This window comes from Larimichthys crocea, chromosome VI (assembly GCF_000972845.2).
Source record: "Larimichthys crocea isolate SSNF chromosome VI, L_crocea_2.0, whole genome shotgun sequence".
NCBI classification, from domain to species: domain Eukaryota; kingdom Metazoa; phylum Chordata; class Actinopteri; family Sciaenidae; genus Larimichthys; species Larimichthys crocea.
Genome location: NC_040016.1, coordinates 298,763 through 322,472, shown reverse-complemented (window position 1 = coordinate 322,472; position 23,710 = coordinate 298,763). Strand labels below are relative to the sequence as shown.

Sequence of the window (23,710 nt, the reverse complement as noted above, 5' to 3'; positions counted from 1 at the left end):
TTTGCACCAAATTTATGTTTTCAAAGCTGAGCTCAGCTCCATCAACTGATAAAAATGTGACCTAAAGCCTCTGGAACAAGAAATTAATTTGTCATTTTGTTTTTTTATTTCATGATCACTTTTTATATTTGTTTATTATTTCATCTTTGCATTTTTTCCCATCCATTACTGGGCCAGAAAAATCTCAATTAATTCCTCCTCCTTACCACCAGGAGGCAGAGACGCACGCTCACACCCTCCTCTTATTTTTTATTTATTTATTTTAATTTCCTCTCCTATTATTATTTTTTTTTAAATATTTCCCCTCCTCTTATTTTTTATTTTTATTTTTTATTTTTTTTGATGTCCCCTCCTCTTATTATGATGACGAAGCAGCGTGATGACGTCAGAGCGGAGCAGCGTTTCCTGGTTACAGTAGAGATAACCAGCTAGCAGCTAGCTCGCCTCCTCCTCTCTCCGCTTGTTGGTGTTCCTCCTCCGCTCAGCGGGGTTCCGCCTCGGTGTCTTTCCCCCGCCTCGGTGTCTTTCAGTCAGTGACAGACGGACGCTCACATCAAGACGTTCACCGTTTACCCCTCCGGGATGTCTTTCCTGGAGAAGCCGTCCCCCGGCAGGCTACTGCTGGACGACACCGTACCCCTGACGGCGGTGATCGAAGCCAGCCAGCTCCTGCAGTCCCACACGGTGAGTGTTGACTGGAAATAGACGACATTTAACCGGTTAACAAGCTGCAGGTTTAACCGTAACACGTCCATCTGTGGTTCACTGTAGTCTGACGGATACGCCACTGATGGTGTGTGTGGATAAAGTACATTTAAGGGGGCGTTAAATGGATCGCTGCGTCACCGGTTCCATTATCGGACACTGATATTGTAGCTTTAATTTCCTCCTCTCCTGCAGACATCAACCACAAACCGCCTCTGACGACCAAAGTGCCCAATAAAGACACAACTATATAGCACTGTCAGTCAGATGACAATGTGTTTTAACGTGATACAGCGTTTTTTTTTAGGGTTGCTGACCCTGCATCTAAAGCACTGTCACTGATTAAGCAATTTCCTGGAGGTACTGAGTAAACTGCTGATATAAAAGGATTTGTAATGACAGTGAGTATTGACACAGTCTGATTGGAGGCCCGGGAGCAGAAATAACACGCTCAAAGCCTTTAGAAACGTCGGTTATCTGTTGTATGAAGACCACTGTTGCGAATCCCATTTAAAAATATATTGTTTTATTAATTTATTTCAATATTAATACCAGATACTCGATATAAAACAACATATATGACCTTTTTGAATGTGTTAAGATCTTCTGTAACCTTCGGCATACACTCCTTTAATGAAATCCCTGTAATAAAATCATAGTTTTTATTTGTCACCCTTTATTGACAGGTTTCTGCTTACATTTTAGGACTCATCAGACGGGCATAAATTATGATGTTTTTATTGAAGCAGATGCTTCGTTTTGTATCTGATCTATGCCGAATTAAAGAGAGATAGTTATAAAAAGTCTTATTAGAAATATCACACCTCTGCTGTAAGCTACACAAACAATAAATATTCAGATTTTATAATGGAGTTTGGTTTGGCATCTATCCAAACATCGTCAGTCCTCCGTGAAGCGTTACTTTCTGCTGAAATTGGACATTGGACTCGTGTGTGTCGTTAAGGATGATGATAAACAATGTGACTGGCATGTTATTAGGACGCCCGCCGTTTGTCCGATAATGGGCGCATCAGCAGTGGGTTGTTGTTGACACCCTGGCTGTGATCAGCTGAGCTAAACAGTTAGCTTGGCATGTCAGCCATCCGAGCGTTGTTGTTGTTGTAAGACAGAACAACGCATCCCAGGGGGAGAGGGACTTAGACATATTTATTTAACATATTATATATTTATATGTTTGTGATAAATCATCATCTCTCTGTGTTGGTTGTGTTCACATTTAAAACTACATTATTGCAGATGCACAGTCTGTCAGGTGACTTTCCAAAACATGTAAGCAGCTCTGAAATGAATGAGACACTGCAAGGACAGGCCTCCACATGCTGTGTGCAGGACAAAGCTGACATCTGTCAGCATGCTTGTAGTTGAGGTCTAGTCATCACCTACTAATAAAATACAAGTCATCGATTAGAAGGAAAGAAAGTCTGAAGGTCTCTCCACATGTTTCTCCTTATTTACTATGAAATAAACAAAAACTGTGTGTTGTTGATGGAGGCAGTGGTTAAATTCTTATTTATTTCTGACAGGTTTTCTTCCTAATTCAAAGTCGCACTGATTCTTGACATTTTGAGGAACACCAATTATAGAAAATCCAGGACTGAGTAACACCTTTGTTCAACAGTAAATTGTGAGGTCGACTCCATTAGTGTTAAAATGGATGTCCAAAATACATTAAACAATCTACTATCATTCTTAATTTAATAGATATGTATTGATTTGTCTCTATTATCCCAGTTCCAATATTCTAACTCAGGACATCTGCTGACGTCGCTGCTTTTATTTCCCTAAATGTCAGTCTTTATAGTTTACTGTGTGGGACTCATTGAGATCATTTACATGTAAAGTAACATGAGGCTGGGGATTACCGTGGCTGCAGCTTATCGTGACTGAATGTAACAGAAACACTCATTTATATGACAGCGTGAATCACCTGATCTACTTCATATGGTCAGTAAACAGTCCAGCGTACTTCTGCTTCCCTATGGTTTAACATTTCTGTTTTTCACAACTTTCACAAGCCAAAGATCAGCACTGGTTAATGTTCACCAGCTTGACCAACTCACACTGAGTCATTTTTCAAAAGAAGTACAAGGAAATCTCCAACAACACTTTTAGACAGCCATGTTGGAGAGTTAGAAACATCACAGGATAGGGTGGATGTCATGAATAAGAGAGGAACTGTTATGATAACCTTTTAATATAAAGCACGCACTGTTGCTGCACTGAAATATTCAAATAGATGAGAGCCAGACAGGAGGTGATGTCAGGACATCATCTGTTTACACACTGACTGTGAAGCTGCTCAGCACACATGAATGATTGAATGCAGGATTACAGCAGAAACGAGAGTTTGTCTGAAAGTATTAGACTGTAAGAGGACTGAGAGGATTAGATTAAAGGAAAATTCCATGTTTACAGCTCGGCTCTTGTTTTCAGAAGTTTCTCCATCATTTGTTGTCGGTTATGAAAATGTTTTACACAGCAGCTTCATCGGAGAGATCTGTAAACATGGTGACATGAGCAGACAGATCCTCTGCTGAACACAAGTTATCTGAACCATTTATTTAGAAATGAAACCGAAAGTCAACACACCCGAAATGTGAATCCTTTTCCTGATGAAGGTTCAGCGTGGCCTTTTGCTCGGCACCACCTTCTTTTTTGTTTTTAGATTTGGGTAGATGAGTCACATAAATCAAGTGATGACACTTCCAGTTTTCTTTTCTTTTATTGTGAAATTAAACAGCTGATGTGATCAGTGAATTCAAGCAAAAACTGTATTTTATGATTTAATCTTCTAAAATGACAACTCTTTACAATGGTCTTTCTCTTTAAAAATTAAAAATAAATAAACTTATTACCTGTAACTTAACTTACAGAAAATGGATGGATGGGTTTTAGTTTTTAATAAAAACAGTGTTTTGACATCTCTGTTGTTTCTTGTCTCTCAGGAGTACATCATCCGAGTCCAGAGGGGCGTGTCTACAGAGAATAGCTGGCAGGTAAATGCACCAATCACAACTTCTGGTGTCAGCTTTACGATCCACAATTCTGGTTGTTTGGCAGAAATACTGACTGATGAAATTGTCCCAGTCGGATCATTAGACCAATGAGGATGTGTTAGAAGATGTAACTGACCAATCACAGCTGTTTTGTCGATAACTGACAGGTGTGTGTGTTTTGCAGGTGATTCGCCGTTACAGCGACTTTGATGTTCTCAACACTAGCCTGATGGTGAGTTCCACGTCTTTCCATCACACATCAATCACTCTGATTTGAAGTAACTTGTGTCCTTGGGTGGTCAGGAGTGTTCAACCCCTGTCATTGTTCTTACAGTAATCACTGTATGTTATCTTCCACTCTAGAAGTTGACTTTTACACACACATACCAGCCTTATCTTAGCCAATTTCCTTCCTCTTTTGGAAATCTCAGTTGCGGTTTGTTACGACACGCTGAAGGTTTTTGCTGTTGTCTCACTGATTTCCCAGAAGTCTCGGCCGGTGCTGTCAGAGGGTAGTTTGCAGTTCATTTCTGTGCTGTCAGAGGGTAGTTTGCAGTTCGTTTCTGTGCTGTCAGATGTTAGTTTTGGATTGGATTTAAGACTGTACTGCATCTCAAAGGACTGCAGCACTCTCAGTCTGTGTGATCATGCTGCATCGCAGCTCATCTTGTCATTCATTTGTAGTCATGCTAGTCATGGGGCTTGTGTGATGATACTGTCAGTCAACCACTTTGGTTCAGACTGAAGCATCTTAAACTATGAATGGATAGCAATAACATTTTGTACACACGTTAACTGAAGCCATGACATTCACCTTAACCCTAAGTTACCGCTTAACAATACCACAACCAACACAAAAATAAAGTATATTGTGATTTTGATGGATGAACTCTCAAGTCTCTGTAGGTTAATTTCATATTAATGAACTGAAACGAGTGGCTGCCTGGAAAGAAATCTAAAACTGATGAATTATTTTGAAAAATGATCTGGCATGTGAACGTTCCCAACAACTGAGGCCGGCGGTGACATGAAGATTAATGGTAGAGAAAATGAAATAAAAACAAAGTTCACGCGAACATTCATCTGTTTATGTAAAATATTGGATGTTTTTATGGCCTCAAACCAAACATTCAAATGATATGGAGAAGCTAAGATGTAAAACTGCTCACAACTCGTAAACATCTGAAACTTGTGAGCAAAGGTTACAGTTAAAAGCTGTCTACAAAAACGCAAAGTAAAGTAAGAGAGATCTAATCTGATTATTATAGACTATGGTTTGGATTAGCTTGTGCTGATTATGCAAGGTTGTCTTAAGTAAATATCTCTGTTATCTAGAGACAATAATGGTACTATTCTTGTTTTGAGTCCTTTTATCTTGTTTTAAGATTTCTGGTGCTGCACATCCTGAATCTTATCAAGTTAAAGCCAATAGCTAAAATGTTTATGTTACATGTCAAAAATGTGAGTCTAAAAATATTATAAAAATCAAATCATTGTATAATGACACACATGCCAGAACCAAATCATCAATTGGTCCTTTTAAGATATTCAGCATGTCATTTTTAGAGATTGATGGAACAAGCAGACTGGAAGTGTTCTGACTTTGGGATGTATGTCAGAGTCCTGGTTGAGGTCAGGTCTCATCATTCCTGGATAACAGGAAGTTAGCAGTTTTTCTGCTGAGCTTTTGCCTGCTCATTTCCTTTTTGGGGTCTCTCACTGACCCCGACCTCGAGTCCAGACCCTGATCTTAAGTCAACATGCAGCAAAACTGTCGGAAACCTTTGCTGCTGTTCTGTCTGTTTGTTTTCCCAGTTCTGCTTCTCTCTCTTTCTTTGTAAATGGATGAAACATTCAGAAACAGAAAGAAAACCAAACATAAGTATGATGAATTCTCTCTCTCTGTCTTTGTCCAGGTGTGTGGCATCAGTCTCCCTCTTCCTCCCAAGAAGCTAATCGGAAACATGGACAGGGAGTTCATAGCAGAGAGGCAAAGAGGATTGCAGACCTATCTGGACTCAATTACCCAGCACCCCCTCCTCTCCAGCTCCCTCACTGTCAAGAAGTTCTTGGACCCCAACAACTACTCTGCGAACTACACAGGTTTGTTCCCTCGTCTTTACTGAGAGAATATTTTCAGTTTGTCTTATTCGGAGGTGGAAAGTAACATTAAGCTATGTTATGCATTAATGGTTATGTTAATCTAAAAAAAAAACCCTTAAACTTTGATTTTGAAGTGTTGAGAATTCAGCCACCATCCATTATTATTATTATTATTATTATTATTATTATTATTATTATTGTTATTATTTTTGACTTCATAGTGACAAATAAAACCACAGCAGCAGCTCTGCATCTGGGAGAGGATGATTTAGTGGACGACTCTTGTTTTGTGTTTTTTAGTTGGCAGTTGTTGGAAGTTTTCCAGCTCTGCAAACACAAAAAAAACACATGAAGGGAAAAAATTATTTGTGTCAGATAAACCAGAATTATATGAAACCCATTCAGCAGTGAACAAAGATTCACTTTACAAAAGCTGGATGATCTCATATTGAACAATAAACAGGCGTAGACAAAGAGTCTCATTCATTGTTTGAAAGCACTTACCTTTGTCTTTTGTCCTGAAAGACAGTAAATGAACTCAAAAAGCAAGAAAATAATGTGTGTGTCTCTCTGTGTGTCTGTATGCCTGTCTGTGTGTGTTTTATGTGTATGTCTCTCTCTAGAGATTGCCCTGCAGCAGGTCTCCATGTTCTTCAGGTCGGACCCAAAGTGGGAGGTCCTGGAGCCCCTTAAAGACATGGGTAAGACTCTGAATCTGACTGAAAACTGCTCTTTACCTTTAAAAAAATAATGTATGCAGTGCTAATGCTAACTGCTAGCACAAATGTGAACGTAAGCTGATGCTTACTTTGGCTCTGTAGTATTCATATATTTATTATTAGGGCTGCTAACTACTGATAATTTAATTTATTAATGATTAATGTGTTATTTTCCTTATTAGTCCAGAAGCACGAAGTGATGTCAACAGTTCAAACAAGATGTTTAATGTGACAGAAGATGGAAATCTTCACATTTTAGGAGCTTAAGTTTCAGTTAGATTATATTCATCTTGTATAATTAAAACAATCAAATGATTAGAAGGAAGGTAAATACGTTGATTAACGAGCACTGTTTTTCAGATGAGCTTAGAGACAGTGTGTTGTTGTTTCATCCAACTGCTGTCATCATTAATCATCATTGATCTAATGATGGTTTGTTCATGAAGACAAATGACCAGACATAAACACAGATAAGACGGTACATTGTAAAGTTATCAGCTGTATTGTTTTATTCTTGTTGACATGATGTTTGTTTTTCAGGCTGGAGGATCAGGAAGAAATATTTTTTAATCAAAAACAAAGAGCAGTCCAAGGAGAGGTATCTGCTGAGCTGGGTGAGTGCAGGAGACACAACAGTGACACTCAACTCCGCTTATAACATTTTTGAAATGAATGCCTTTATGTCGTAAATTTGGGGGTGACCAAGCGGAGCAGTTATAATCCACAGCAACACTCACGATTCCTTTTCAAGACTGTAAGATCTGAAATTTAAAGTCTGCAAACTAATGATGGAAATGAAGTTAATGTTTCTTTTAAAAAGTATTTTGCAAATGATTCATTCACTGACACATTTCATATCCTATAGCAGCAGAAAGGAAGAAGAAGATTTGTAGAAGATTTTTTATCTTTGATTTCTCTCTGTTGGTGGAACATTTGTCGTACTGAGTGATTCCCAGAGTCAAGTACAGATTAAATTTAAGTTCAGCATGGAGCTGGAGCTGATCCCAGCTGACTTAAGGCTTTGGGCAGTGTATACCCTGGACAAGTCACCAGCTCATCACAGGGCCTGAAGAGAAAATCAAATTATCAAAATAACGAATCGCTTGTCTGTGTGTTTGTTTGTGTTGGTATTTGTGTGTTGTAGGTGGACCTGGGTCCTGATAAGTTCCTATCAGACAAAGACCTGCAGTCAGCCATGAAGCTGCTAACCAGCCTCTCTGTACGTACACACTCTCTGGCTGTATGTGTGTGTTAAGACCAGAATCTGACTTTTGAAGCATCTGTTAATGTGAAAAATCCACATGCCATAGAAAAGTATCATCTTTGTGATAATGACATAAAATGAGCCAAAAAAGGTGAGTTCTATAAAAATTCACCCTCAGTACAGGAAACTAACTGTAGAGACCAAAACAGTTTTTTTCTACCAGGCTGTAAACATGTTTATTTCTTCTGTGAAGTTGGATATTTTAACATGGGGACTTTGACGTTCAGACAAGGACAGAGAGAGAGGGAGAGCGCTTTTGTAGAGAGACATAGAGTAACAACACAGAGAGTGAGCGCTGGCCTCGATAAAGCTGTCATTAATCAGAGAAATAAAAAGTTATTTCCTGATTGTTTGACAGCGGTTTCATTCAGCAGGTATAGACATGCCCACAGCAACCCACCTCAGCTCCTCCCACCCCCCCACCACCATTTGCTGGTTTCCCTGTCTGAACGTGGCCTTATGGAGACGACTCATTCTGTAGCCAGCCTCAAGTGTTTGTTTGAGGAACTGCAGTTTTTAGCACTTTCGCACTGGCCAGAAGGTTGCCGCTTGTTTATCACACAGATAGACAGTAGAGACAAAAGATGAACCTTTAGTCATCTCAGTTTTACACTCTAGTGGATTTTATATGGTTTGCTGTGTTTAAGATACCTTTAAATCACATATTTAAATCAATATAAATATTTTTAATATTCAATTAATTAGATGTTGTGAAATAATCAAACTCCTCCTCCCCCAGACTCCGTATCTCTGTCCACTGCTGTTCTCCAGCACCAGTGAGTCTTCAGCTCTGCTCATCCGGCCGTTCAGTGAGAGAGGCTCTCTGAGAGACCACATCTGTAAGGTACTGTGTGTGTGTGTGTGTGTGTGTGTGCGTGTGCGTGTGCGTGTGCGTGTGCGTGCGGCTGAACAGCATCTAATCACCCCTCACCTCTTTTCAACGTTGGTAGAAAGTCGTTCTGTTTCTCCTCCCTGCAGGTCAAACCCAGAGAGAGTTACCTGAAGAAGTACTGTAACCCGAAGAAGAGTCAGGGCCTCGAACTGCAGCACATCAAACTGTACGGCCGTCAGATCCTGGAGGTATACACACAGACAAATGCACACGCACACAAATCACATGAAGAAATAAACCACGCGCACAACAAAGTGTTCCTGTTATTAGAGCTGTTCATCTGTGTGTGCAGGGCCTGAAGCTCCTCCATGATAGCGGAGTGTTTTTCGGTCACCTACATGCGTCCAACGTAATGGTGGATGATGGCGTGTGTCGACTGATGGACATAGAGAACGGCATGCTGGGAGTTCCCTCAGCGCTGCGACCTGCCTTCACTCAGCTCAGGAAGATCAACGTACGTAAACACTCAGTTCAATTAGATAAAATTCATGTTTTGTTATAGAAATCTCATACACCCCCTTGCACTGGCTCTGTGCCCTCCAGGGGCCCTGCCCCACAGTTTGAGAACCACTAAACTGGCCTGTGTTGCTGTGAACAACAGAGTCAAGTGATCTGTAAATACACTAACATACTGTTGTGTATCTGCAGTCCACAGAGAGCATCGACATCTTCTGCTTTGGACATTTACTGTACGAGATGACATACGGCCGTCCACCAGACAGTGTCCCCATCGATCAGTACCCCACTGTCCCCTACACTGCTGTGGGTCAGTATATTCACACACACACCTAAAACATCAAGTTTACTGAAAGATCCTCAAGTTTCTGTATTATTCCCAAGCTGATCTGTTGATTTATTTTGTCTGTGTGTGTTCAGTGTCAGTGCTGCAGTCCATTCTGTCCACAGAAGCCTGTAAGAGTGGGATGCCGACGGTGTCAGCGCTCATGCAAACACCGTGAGTTCACTGGTTTTTAGCCGCTGTCCTGTTATTATTCATTCTGTTTTGTGTTTGTACTCCAGACAATTGAAATATCCCATTCATACTCAGACAACAAAATCTGAAAATGCCCCTTTTTTCTCTCCATCGTCATCATCTTTCAGATTTTGTTTTGTATTTACTTAAATTACCTTAATACCTAAACATCTGCCCTGTCAATGAACACTATAGACAGGGACCAGCATCAACTGGATGTTTAGTTAATCTTCAAGGCTGAAAGGCAGCATAAATCTCAAAGACAGTTGCCAGGTTTATGTATAAAATTCAATTTAATATATACGTCAGCTTTTTTTGTTGCTGATGAGTCACAGTTTGTGTTTTGCAGGCTGTTTAGTGACGTCCATCTCCAACACTCAGAAAAACTCCAGATCAAGGTGAGAGGCTCAGTTTGAAATCACTTTAAGGGTGTCCACACATTTACACAGTTTGCTTCAAAATATTCACAAGCTAACTAAAAAGGATGAAGAAAAAATATTAAATATCTCAAACCCTCTCCTCTCCTTCAGGTTCCCAGCCGGCTAAAAGAGGCACTGAAGACGGCGAAGGAGAGTCTGGAGAGGAGGCTGCAGGAGGAGCAGAGAGTGGTGCGTCACTACTCTAATTTCACATCGATCACACTTTTATATTGCTGAGCAGCTCAGCTGGAGACATTTAGGAGGTCATGTCTTTCCTTCGATGGTATATCAACAATCCCCAAACCTCTATATTTCAAATCAGTGACCTTCTTGATAAGGTTGACGTGATACATGAATTTTAGCTGCCTCTAGTGGGGAACAAAAGGCTGTGGAAAAACCTTGCAGCAAAGTTTCCCATAACCTTTTCAAGATGCCAAAACAAAAAGTCACTGCTGACTTCAATGTGGAATTATTTTAAGATGCTCTTCCTCTAACAGCCACTGGATGCAGACTTCAGGAACCTGTGGTGTGTTTTTGCCTCTTAAGGTGCAGTTAGACCAGCAGTCACCAGCTGTACCAAATTTACTTGAGTGCAGGATAAGAAATAACATAACATACCTCCTATCCACATTTTGAAGTTTCCTTGAGCAAGACATTAAATCCAAAATTCCACCTTGCATGGTAGCTTGCTGCCATCGGTGTATGAATGGGTGAAGGAATCTCAATTTTCAGTGCAGGTTTTATGAAACAATTGCATAATGCAGCTCATAAATATGAAGTTTTCTCTTTGTATGGAGGATAATGTTGTGTATCAATGTTTGATTGAAGCTCCACCAGCACAAGAGACTGACCAGAGCTCAGTCTCACCACGGCTCAGAGGAGGAAAAGAAGAGGAGGAAGATTCTGGCGAGGAAGGTTGGTACAGAGTCTCTCTCTCTCTCCCCCACACTCACATGCACACACTCACAACAATACAAGGAAACCTCATGTCATCTGAACATCAGCATGACAGACATGTTGGCTGGTTGCTTGTCAGTTTAACAACTACAGCTCAAAATAAACACCGCCTGTACCTCTGTGACTAAGACTCATGAGATATGCTTGCATTGTTTTGTCTTTGTTAGTCAGATGATGATGATTACTTTGTAAAGAAGTTATTAAGATAACTAAGTTGTTACATAAGAATGACAACAGGCACCCACATGGAAAACATGTTTTAGCTGTTGCAAAAACTCAAATGGACTACATGTGTTAAATGCGTGTCATTTTGAGTTTAGTGTGTATGAAAGGCGTCTTCAAGGAAAGGCACATCTTGTGTAAGCAGAGTGATGCATGTTAACTTTAAAGAAGTCTTACAATGTTTTTCTTTTGTCTTTGCAGAAGTCCAGACAGTCGGCGTATGAAAATGAAGAAGACGTCTCTGTCAGAAACAACAATAACTCTGGTAGGTCACAACTGTTACTACTCTCAACAAATACTTAACCACGTTAGTTATTTAGTTAGCCAGCAAGCAAGTCTTTCTAATTAATCAGTTAGTTAGCCTGATAGGTGTTGTTTTGGTTACCTGAGTAGTTAGTGTTGTTTTATTGATTTATTTTGTTAGTCTGACAGGATTTACAACATAGCAAAAGAGGTCTAATGATTGCTCCAAGAAGGTAGCTAAATACTGTAACAGCTAGGTAGAGTGTAGCTTATTAGTTTAATACGTTGAGGAGTTAGACATTTAGTCAGCTAATTAGAGAGCTAGTTAAAGTCTTAATTGTCAGCTTGTTATCAGGTTTTTCAGGCGTGTGTTTTTATTTGTTAAGATGAGTAAAATGGTGGAGATTTCTTTCTGTCTGTCTTCAGGTTCTGGAGCCAGTTCTCCTCCCACATGCCCCTCCTCTCCCACCCCCCCATCCACCACAGGTATGCCTCTGTCTGTCTGTCTTTCTGTTCAACTATTTGTCTTTCTCTCCTCCTACCTGTCTGTCTGTCTGTCTGTCTGTCTGTCTGTCTGTCTGTCTGTACTGTGTAGCCCTCCCTTGTGTTGAGAACGTGCTGAGGCTGTGGTGTGTCTCAGCATGCTGCTCACATCAATAACAGCATCTTTATCATTAAGTCTGAATTTCTGCTCTCAATAATCTGAAATCTGCATGTGTGATTATGAAGACTAATCATTTGACTTGACCTGTCTGTCTGTCTCTGTCTGTCTCTGTCTGTCTCTTCACCTCTTTTCTTGTCATGTGATTACCTGGTTTTCAGACAGGTATCTGTCTCTGTTACAGCAGTGCGTCTTATTCACTTTGTTGTAGCTGTATGCAGGATGGGAAACTCTGATGTTTGATTTTATATAAGTCTGGCAATATTTTTCTTATTGATAATAAACCCATGAAAAGATCAAACCAGCAATGTGTTAGCCTGTCTCTTAAAAATTGATGGATATCTTTTCAATGTTGTAATAGTATCGTAACAAATGATTCATTTTAGTTCACATGCTCAACATTAAACGTGTGTGCTGACATAAAATAGCTGCAGACTTCATATTGCTAACTCAGTCTGTGCTGCTGTAGCTTCAACAGTACACCTTGACCAGGTACAGCAACCTTAAAGGGTCAAAACTCAAACTCAGAAAATACAGTACATGCATCAATCCATCACTAAGTAGAGAGACTGCATGTCATTTTTTGTTATTTTTAAAGCCTAGTGTTTGGTGAGCAGGAAATGTACTTTTCTAACAGTACTTTACTAGGATTAAAAAAACAAACACAAATCGCAATAAATCACAACAGTGTATTAGAAACTTGTTGAATAAGAATCACAATGCATCTTTAAAAAGGTACCAAGTGTCATGATTGTAATGATTTGGAGGCAGTCGTTGCAGCTCTACAGTTTTCTAAGCTGAAGTAAATAGTGCATTTTTGGGGGACTATTTTAATTGGTGGATTAATACACATTTGGTGCTCTATGTGCAGCTCACTGATGTTTTCACCAGTGGAGCTGGATCTGTGGCACAGATGACCAAACAGACAATACTTGTTAGTTAGATCAATTCTTTGATGGTTTTCGTCTTTTTCATGGGATTTATTGATGATGAGAAAAATACAGAACATCACCAGACTCAAAGTTTTTACATGCTGACATGAATGTGTCATCAGTTTCCCATCCTGGTATTAGTGTCTCCTCTCCTCTCTCCTTATTTGTTCTCCTCTTTCCTTGTTCTCTCTTCCCTCGTCTCCTCTTTATCCTGGTGATACTGTGTAAATGCTGATTGGTCCACTGAACAGATAACTGTCATCTCCCTCTCTCTCTCTTCTTCCTGTGCTGTCTCCACCATAGAGCATGCACCATTCTGACCGTGTCGTTGGGTAAAGTAAAATGTCGATTTATAATGTCGATGATGATGATGAAGAAGAAAGTCTCTCGTGGTTTTTTAAAAGATGTCGTACACTCTGACGTCCCAGCAAGCTCCTGGTCACAGAGATCTGCTTCATGCTACTAGTAAACTCAACAAAAAAGAAATTTGTCTTCTATAAGAAATAACAAATTTAGTAGTTACATCGCAACTCTAAATGTTACGTCATAGTGTGCGTACACATACACCTGTACATATGAGTGCATAACAATAAAGAAACTATTTCATTAAATGGCTTTAAAGTAGCAGATGATCCCCTCAGTGAACACCTGATTTCTTTATCTTTTATTCATAGTAGAAGTGGAGTAGAATCAGATGTCTAGCCAGAGAAGTTACAAAAGGCTACACAAAAAAGAAATTAAGAAGTGGATAGAGTCAGAAGACAAGTTGTTTGTGTATATGGATCCATTGAAGGTTGACACCCAGAATTCTTTCAGTCTGGACAAGTGTCATTTTGAGTTTGTGATTTCTAGATAGAAAAACGGGTTTAAAGCACTGGCAGTAAAAACATTTGGACAGCGTATGTGTGACGTCACCCATACTGTAGGTTTCTGAAGAGTTGTTTTAGAGCTCAAAATCTTGTGGCTTTGGCAGCCGCCATGTTGGCAGCCACCTCCTGGCTAAACTAAAAATTGGCAAAGATCGAGATCATCGGCTGACCGAATGACACATGGTTGCTCAAATAAGCTATCTGTGAATAATGACACCCACCTGTCAATCAAAGCGACCACACTGTTAATTATGTACAACTTTAAGCCTCAATATAATTTTGAACAGTACAGTTGTCATAAACAGGGAAATTTAGTTATAGAGACCAAAACAGTTTTTTAGTACCAGGCTGTGATCGTTTATTTCAGCTGTGAAGTTGGACATTTTAACATGGGGACTTATGGAGACTGACTCATTCTGAAGCCTCAAGTGGATGTTTGAGGAACTTTGCACCAACTCTGTTTTCAAAGCTCAGCTCCATCAAAAAACACATAACATAAATCTTGATACAGATCCCGTAGAATTGTTTGCTTGTTTTGGTGTCTTTTTGATTTTGTGTCATATCTAAGTGTTACACTTAGTGGGACATCCTACAGTATGAAAATAAACAAACTAAATAACGGTGACACTGTTCTACTTTTCTCATTCAGCAATCTCAAACTTAAAAAACAAATGCAGAAGATGATACCAACATCGTCTCTCAAACTAAACAGCTTGAGGACTGTTAATTTGATGAATTCCTCTTTTTCGAACTAAGTAGACTGAAAGTAGAAATCTGTCAGTGTGAAGACGCCTGATGTGATCTGAAGTTGCTGCTTGCCTGGATCGGGGGGTGTACGCACATCTTTAATGAAAACCTCACAATCTGCAGTGACAGTCCAACTCCTCCCTGATTCAGACCTGCTGTTCTCATTGGAGATTGTGATCTGTCAGTTCTGTCTGTCTGCTCGGTCAGTCGGTTAAAGCATGTCTGTGTCTGTTTTTTGTTTGTTTTTGTCTGCTTGTGTATCTGTGTTTGGGGCGGGGTGTCACAGTGAAGACGTGTCAGATCTTTGAACGTTCATTAATACTTTCTTTTGTACCTGTAGGTTTTCCTCCCAGTCTTACAGAGCTTTTCTACAGTTGACTAAATCTTCTACACAGATTTTCTATTGTTTTGTTTCACTTTCACATAATATTTTGTCCACAAAGATTTCAACCATTTTTGGTTTCTTTACAATTTGTGACCCTTTTCACCCTTTTTTAGATCTGGGCCTGTATTTATCAAGCTTCTTCAAGTAGAAAATCAGTCCTAACTCCACATTTTTAGAACAATTTTTAGGGCGAGGGTTGAAATTATTTCACTGACTTTCTTAGCGACTATATCCGTTAATGCTTAGGAGCACTCAGGATGTGTCCTAATGTTGTAGTGACTAGCAGATAGCGTTCAAGCAGATCATTCTGTGGGAGGAGAGATGTTCAGTGAAGGCAGTGAAAGATACTACTTTGACAGAAAATGAAACAGTTTTTGAAACTGACATTGTAGGTCATGTAGATATATGAAACTCTCATGAGATTTGTACCTGTAAGTTATGCATGTGTCAGAAGTAGGGCTCTCTATGAGAAAGCTGCTGTTTGTGTGCCATTGACGTGTTATTTTAATCCATCTCCTAAACCTAACCAACTTGTAGCCTAAATCGAGTCAAACTGCGGCTAAGAAACTGAAAATAATTTAGAAAAAAACAAAAATAACTTCCCATCAGAAAATCATAAGTAAACCAAGTCTAAATATAAAAATCCAGCATCAACTTGTTGGTGGTTTTACACTTGATGCAAATCCCTGTCATTGTCATTTATCCACCGTGACCATCTTTCAGTGAGTGAGTTATAGTACCTCACCTGATTTCCTGAAGCCTTTGTCTAGCTTAACAGTTTCAAAACAGAAAACTTATCCTTGGTTCTCCCCTCATACAACTGCATATGCATTTCAAACTAGACAAGCAAGACAAGAATATTTCAAAGCGGAAACAAAGCACACAACTCTCATGAGAGGTTTGCAAATCTGTGGCTACCATCTAGACCAGAAAAGATCCTCACAACCTCGCTTTGATAGCAAAGAAAATGTGATGATGACGTGTGATCATGTGATTCTGTCACAACCAACAATTTCAGCAGTAATATTAAAAAAAAACACTGACTTACTGTGTCAGATAATAGAATCATTCATTTGTCCACCATTCAGCATGAAATTATGGAAAAACAAGCTTCAGGCATGCAATAGTTTATTCATTTATTTACTGAATATTCTTCTTCTGAAAAATTTGAGAGATATGTTCTCATTGTTTTAGTAATATAACAGAAATACAATATTTCCCCACCCGTAAATGACACATACTGCCCGTTAATAAGGTATGTAGTTGAAATAGAAACTTGACAGTAGACTTCTTTCACATCATCACTTTGTGTAAAATATTGCAGAAAAAGCTGTGACATTAATATAGATATCGTGAACATCTTCCTCTTTTAAATGACACATACATTTATGTACATAGGCTGACTAAGTGGATATTTATTTGTGAAGCTGTGCAGTTATTTTGATGTTTTAGTTTTGTATATATTAGATAAATTTCCTAGGCACAAAAAGTCTACACATAAAGATGTCACATACAGCCACAGGAGTCCCTGCTGAAAGTCAGTGTAGGAAGCTTTGCCAATATCTCAATTTGCTTGACTGAACTAACTAACTTTAGTAACTAGTTTAATTTTCATGACTCGTAGAAGATATTCTGAACTGTATGATAAATACGGGACCAGATCATTTGTTTTCAGATTGATTTCCTTCCTTTCAGGCTGGTTTCATCGATCACTGTCAACATTTAGTCACCTTTATTATTTTTTTCTCAAGTTTAATTTTGCAGGGGCCATTTTGAACAGATCACTCTGATATTGTGTGAGAGTTTGATCACAGATTTGAGTGCAGATTTTCACATTAGATTGTAAAACAATGGCCGTATCTGAGCTCTGATCTGACACATCTGATCACAGAGGTCTCAGTGAACATGTAACTTTGGGCGTGACCGAAGAGTCTCAGTCGAAATGTTAAAGGTAACTGCAGCCGCTAAACGTAATGGAAGTTTGTTCCACATCCATCCTGGAGATGATCCGTCAGCAACTGCAGACTTTAGTGCTACTGCATTTGTTAATCTACAAAAACAAATTACATCTGCAGCCATAAACAGATTTTTAGATAGTAAATATCGGCTCAAAACATCCTAACTGTCTCCTGCAGTGACGAGTTTCTCCAGGTTTGGTCACTGTCATCTGTCACACTGATGGATGTCCTTTCATTACGTTGCAGAAAATTCACTGTGCAGTCAGACAGAATGTGGAGTCTGGACTCCAGTCGCAGCTTTAAGCCTCTGCTTCACCTACGTACATGTTGAAGCTTCCCAACATTTTGTTTCTCACTGTGGTCACGGGTTTCACTGGTCTGGGATGCAAAATGGCACAAACGGAAAGTGACATGCCAGGTTTAAGTTCAATTCACCATCAGTTCATCATGTGTCTATCAAAGCATGTCGCAGTAGCTCATTTAGTACAGAGCTGTGAAATACATGTCCCAGAGGGCATTGCTGTAAGAAATATCCAATCAGAGAGCTTCAGATTCTGCTGCTGTGAGGTGAAGTTAGAAGTCGAGCCTTGTTGGACTTGGATAAATAGATTCCTGGCTACTGAGGCTCATGGGTACTGTAGTTTTTAAAAATATTACACAAACCGAAAAACACATTTTTTAAACTGATCACTATATGACAACACCTTTTAAAATAACTATATACAAATGTATTTACTTAAAGATACACTGGGCCTTTCGACGCTGTATTCTTGGTTATCGAACCAATTTTTTTAAGTCCTGGCTGTAAAGTTGGATTGAAACTGATGGTGGACTGAGTTCAGCCTGGAAACTGATCTGCAGGTGCTGGTTTCACAAAGAAACTCTTTCCAGGGTCAGTGTCTCCATTACTCTGATTGTGTATGAAGTCAGCCTCTATAAAGGGTTCACAGGTTGTAACTAATAGCTTTAATAATGGGTAATAAGCTAATAAGCTTAAGCTTTATAAATCAGATCTAAGCCATTAATCACAACTGTGACACACACCTCTTCCAGAAGGCGTTATAGATGATCACTCAATCTTAAAATGTGTATCATGTCTATGTTCAAATCTGAGTGTGACTCACATCTCCCATGTCCATTGTGTATAAACTTCCATAAAGTGGTTCAGAAATCACAGAAAAAGGGGCTTGTTTTATCCCCAGAACTTGCCTGAGAAAGTTTTTATGTTTCTTAAGGATCAAATTAATCCAGTGATACACATTACAAGAAGAAAATGCTAATAGCTAATTTGGTATATTTTTAATGGTGCCAAAATAAAAACATTTGGTTAATGTCCTCTAGCATTAAACCTGAAAAAACAAAACAAAAAGTAGTGTTTGGATGCATCTGCAGTTATAAATGATAACAGGTTTGATCTTAATAAATGGATTTTGCATTTATAAACATCAAACTTATTCCCATTTATAACTGCAGACGACTTGACTTAACTTTTAGCTATTGCTTTTTATTAATGACTGTAAATTAGGTATATTTGACAACCTGGCAACCCAACATGGTTCATATTGATGGCTTATAACTGATCTACAAAGCATCAGCAGGTTATCTATTAACTAAGCCATTAGTTAAAACCCTTTTTAAAGGGTGCCTTATAAGAAAGTAGTAATAGTCTATATTCAAACTACTGACAGTCAACACCTCTCCTCCATGTGTAGTCTTCCAGTGAGTTGCTGTGATGTTAAGCGCCTTCTGTAAGTGCTTGAATTGAAGTGAAAGTAGCGTGAGAGTTTTATTTGACTCTCATCAGACTCACGACTCACGTGAATCAGTAGACCAGAATAACACATCTTTGTGCAACCAGCTCCTAAAGAGACTGAGTATTACCAGTGGTGTTATTCTCTAACGCTCCCTTCTTTCTTTCTTCTCTCTTTCATCCAGGAGCTCCTCCCCCTCCTCCGCCTCCTCCCCCTCCTATGCTGGACTCCTCCTGTCGTCGTCCTCCTCCTCCTCCTCTGTCCTCCTCTGATGGAGTGGGAGGAGGTCGCAGCGCCTTGCTGAGCTCCATCCAGACCTTCAGTAAGGGCAAACTGAAGAAGGCAGAGACCGTCGACCACAGCAAACCCATCATCTGACCCCGGCCCAACCACAACGTAGGAAAACTATCACTAAGGCAACGCGACTCGCTGGTTCTGCACTGTGGTATGGGCTGGTTCACATCATCACTTCTTGCGATGTGAAAAGGAATCACTAACAAACAAAAATCCAAGTACCATTTTAGTTTTTATTGCTTTTCCTGCTTTTAATTTTTTTTAAATCTGTTGCTGTGGTTAGAGGAGTGGAGGATAGACGGGACCTGCTGCTTCAGCAGACAGCCAGATGGCTTTTTTTCTGCTCTTTGGTCTTGTAAAAGTGGCAGTTGAACGTTTGAAATTTGGACTTTCGGAAGCCACTGTGGATGCTTCATCCCACTGGATGATGAGCAAACTCTGTTATGGCGCTGTACTGAAACTAGTCCTGGAGCATCAACCTCAAGCTTTCCCTCTTTGAATTCATCTCTGAACTTTGACATGTAGCCTTCAGGCTCTACTGGGACTGTTTCACTGCAGGATGACAGTGACAAAGAAACAACTCCAGAAAATCAATAGAGCTATACTGAAAAACAGTGATCATCAATAAGTTATTTCTCTGTATAATTAAGTCCAAAAACAATTTTCTTGAAAAAAGTGAAAATTTAAATTCCTCAGTTTAAGAATTTTCTGGGGATGTCTGCATCAAAGCAGGATAACTCATTGCTCTAGAGTTTGAATTACAGATTTATTTTCACTTGTTTTAAGAAAATAAGACTCAAATTTCAGACACAAATGACTTGATAAAGAGGGATATTTGTTGAAATGCGTCCATCTGTAAACTTAACCGCAGTCCACGTAAGATTGTGAGACTTCCAAACATGTGAGAGCAAACAGTTTGCACGAGTGCAACATCAAGAACAGCACATAATCCTACAAAGCAGCTAATCACAACGCTATAAACAAAGTGTGTCTCCATCCATCTTTTGTTTTTTGTTTTTTTTTTGCACATAAAGAACTGAGTGGAAACGCTGAAGATTGCTAGAAAATGAGTACTCTTGGCTAAAGTGCCAAGTAAATCTGACGTACATGAGGCATGTGGCAGCTGAAGAATTGGCACCACCAACTGGGTTAATCTTGAGGCTCCCAAATTGATTTGCATTTTCTTTTGCCAATTTTCTCAATTTATTTGTGCTAAATCTGGATGATTCGGCTATATCAGATGTAAACAATCACAATATAAATTCTGGTATCCTCATCCTGAATTTTTCTTTTCACTTATGTCCTGATCGGACTGGAGGGTACAAAACTGCTGGAAAACTGAGATGCACAAAACTTTTCCACCGTCCCTCTCTACAGCGAAACGATCGTCAACGTCCTGTCACTTCTGCCTCACATTATTAGGAGCATACCATCCGACGTGTGTTGAACTTTGGCTGCTAAACGTGGCAGAAAAAAAAGCATGCAGCTTGCCACTCTGGGTACAGCTGCTCTTTGCACTTTCGGTGTGAAAGCCTGTAAGAGATACAGATACTAGTCAGATGTCTGTACTGTCGCAGATCAGAGCAACGTGGATCTACAGCGACGAGCTCAGCTCTGATTGTATTTAGGGTCTGAAATAAATCTGAAGTAATTTTTTCTCTCTACCAGCTTATGTGGCATGAGATGAAAAGACAACATCATTACTGATTTGTAAGATTTTGATGATTTTGCTCCTTTGCACCAGAATAAAACTTTATTATTCCACATGCATGACCCACACTGCTGCTTTCGCATGTTTGGGTCCATCAACTTCAAATCACATCACTGCTGATCACATCCTTCCAGGCAGCCGCTAGTGTCATTCTGAAAATCAACAGAACAGTCAACATCTAGTTACCTTTAGTTTTACTGAACATAATTTAATTCACTCAAAGTTGCTTGCAGGGTCTGTAATGAACAATCGTTATAATCGACAATCATTGTAATCTGTTGAGCAGCAACTTCTCGTAATGCAACAGATGACCACCTTCAATTTCTGCATGTCATAGCCTCCATCTTCACTCATTCTTCTCGCTCTGATTCAGTTTTGTCAGCTGGTGTTTAGATCTAACCCCTAAACAATGAAGACTCAAATCAGCACTCAAGGATCTCCAAGTCAAACCTTGAGTAATCATGAGCCACGGTAAGGTGTATTGATGAAAGTACGGCCATAAGATTTGCAAACAGCTCGACTCATTAACAGGATTATATGTCAGAGTATCATTAACAGCATCACCAAGGAATGATTTTGAAACAGTCCTTGCTCACAGATGATAAAGTAATTTATATGAAATGTATCTCTCTGCTAAAAGTTTCACACCTTTCATAGAAGTGACCTGAAGTTGTTGGTAGCCTGGAAAGACTGACATCAGTCAGAGAATGTGTGCTGAATCTGCAGTCACTTTTAACTTTGTTCCACTGAACTCAGTTTACCGTTGAAGGTTCATTTCAGACCCTTATTGTGCTTATCCCTGTTTATTTTTTTAATTTTTTTTTTTGCTTTTTGTTTTAATTCTGTTGTATTTTAATGTTTGCTGTCATCGCAGAGCTTAGATATGTTTTATGTTATTGTGCCATATGGAACTTTGTGCCTACGGGAATCTGAATGTCTCTTTTTTTTGTTTAAAATATTGTATGTGTCAATATCTGTAACCACATCGTAGATATATAGATATATATATATATATAAAGCTCTGTCTGATGAAGATATTAACACTTTAGCACACAGGGTGTTATTACTGGCAGAAGAGTTTGTGTAGATCAGAGCAACATCCTTAAATAAATAACTAATATTTATTTTCAAATATCAAAATGTCAGAACATAACCAGATATTTAAAGGCAAACTGTTTAAAGATATTAAGTTTACAATGATGTAAAGCAGCGAATCCTGACATTAAACAAGATGAAACAAAGGCTTCAAATGACCAATCAATTATCAGATTAACAGTTTTTTTTCTGCCATTCAACTAATCATTAATTAATCAATTAACCCTAACTACTTTTAACGATTGATTTGGTATGATCCGAAATAATCAAACCCTTAAAGTTTAAATTGGGATTAAATGTCAGATTCATGGGTTTTGGTTTCCTCGTAAATATGTACTGTTCTTCTCTCTATGCTGTCTATTTAGTAGCTTTTCTGGAGCTTTTGGTTGTATCACATGAACTTCCTCAGTAGACTGAGTTCTGTCTTGTTGTCATGGGATTATACAGATTCAAATTTCTATTTTTCATGGCGAAAGCAACTGGGCAACTCCATTTGCTGAGGATGATGGTGTGATACAATAGAAAGCTCTGGAACAACTACTAAATGGACCTTTGTGAAGCCTTGCAACACTCTAAAGTCACTCACTGGCTGTAGCCTTATGTGTAGCAGACGGATATGAGAGAGATATCAATTGTCAAATTATTCCTTTAAAAGTGGGTGTGAGCTACCATGGACTCTCAGGTTAGAAACGCAACACCATAAGTATCTACTTTACTCGTTAACAGACATAACAGAGGAGCAGCAGTAAGCTGTAATTAATCTGCACAGTTAAAGTTTTCTGTCACGCAAGTTTTGTGCCTCAGTTGTCACTTCCTGACTTTTGCATTAATCCTTCTCACCTGTGATTACCTGACATCCTGTGTGCTAAAGTGTTAGCCTCTGTGGACGGACAGAGCTGCTATTGGAGCAGATTGACTCCTGATGACTCTGATCACCACAATCCAAGTTTCAGCACTCGGAGCGTGTTTTTAAAAGACCGCCCAATGCTAAAATCGTTTGTTTTTTGTTATTCAGTGCAATCCGGTCCAATGTGATGGTCTTCACGTATTGAATGGTCCTTAAATTGTGTCAGAATGTTTCTCTGCAGCACTTTACCCACGAGGGGCGGAGGACAAGTCCTGAGGTGCGTTCAGAGTCCCAGAGATGGTGGATGCTGGATTAAAAGTTAATTGGTATAAAAATCACTCTTCACTCTCCAGGTCATTTACAGTTACCACACACTACATGCATCAAATGTTTTGACCCAGTGTCACCCTTAGATACAAATGTCCTGTTTACATTTAATGAATATTAATGTAACATCAAATGAATATTTGATTAAAAATTGAGTAAAAATGCTTGTGCTGAACTGTTTTTGAACGCACCTTAGTAATACAGAAGATTTAAAATGCCTAAATAAAAACATTTCAAAGAAATAAAAATAGGTACACATTGTAATGTGTTTTGATTCACGTAAAAAGGAAATACAGCTTGTGCTCCTCCTTGTAAAAACTCATGACAGTGATTTGTGTTTTATTGTGGACCTCCACAGGGCAATGCTGAAACACAATACACCTCCTCACTTTGTTTTCCGTGTTGTGATTTGATTTTTATGTGGCATGGAAAAGTCCTAACGAATATCAGTTTAAGCATTTGTTTTCCAGTTAATTATGATGCAGTGAATGCATAAATAAAAATTAAATCCATATTACAATGTATATTGAATTTTACATTATTTCTATTTTAGATTTTGGCATTTTAAATGTTAAATGGGTTATCTTTAACATGTACTTTTGAATTTGAATTGCATGCC

General features: G+C 39.1%; 1 protein-coding gene across 4 annotated transcripts; it reads left to right on the top strand.

The window, feature by feature from the left end:
• Nucleotides 1–378: 378 nt before the first annotated feature.
• Nucleotides 379–23,254, top strand: pxk (PX domain containing serine/threonine kinase). 4 transcript variants are annotated; one of them, XM_019268344.2, is made up of 19 exons: nt 379–684; nt 3,672–3,722; nt 3,907–3,954; nt 5,639–5,825; nt 6,449–6,526; nt 7,085–7,158; nt 7,689–7,763; nt 8,548–8,652; nt 8,787–8,888; nt 8,993–9,154; nt 9,349–9,466; nt 9,577–9,655; nt 10,023–10,071; nt 10,204–10,281; nt 10,921–11,007; nt 11,473–11,536; nt 11,941–12,000; nt 13,411–13,439; nt 19,002–19,140. In XM_019268344.2, the coding sequence occupies exons 1-18, from the start codon at nt 583–585 to the stop codon at nt 13,425–13,427; spliced, it is 1,536 nt and encodes a 511-aa protein (XP_019123889.1). In that variant the 5' UTR covers nt 379–582; the 3' UTR covers nt 13,428–13,439; nt 19,002–19,140. The 4 variants fall into 4 exon arrangements, with proteins under 4 accessions (XP_019123889.1, XP_019123884.1, XP_027134961.1 ...); XM_019268339.2 differs by lacking the exon at nt 13,411–13,439 and having other exon boundaries at nt 19,002–23,254; XM_027279160.1 differs by lacking the exon at nt 19,002–19,140 and having other exon boundaries at nt 13,411–14,185.
• The last annotated feature ends 456 nt before the right edge of the window (nt 23,255–23,710 follow it).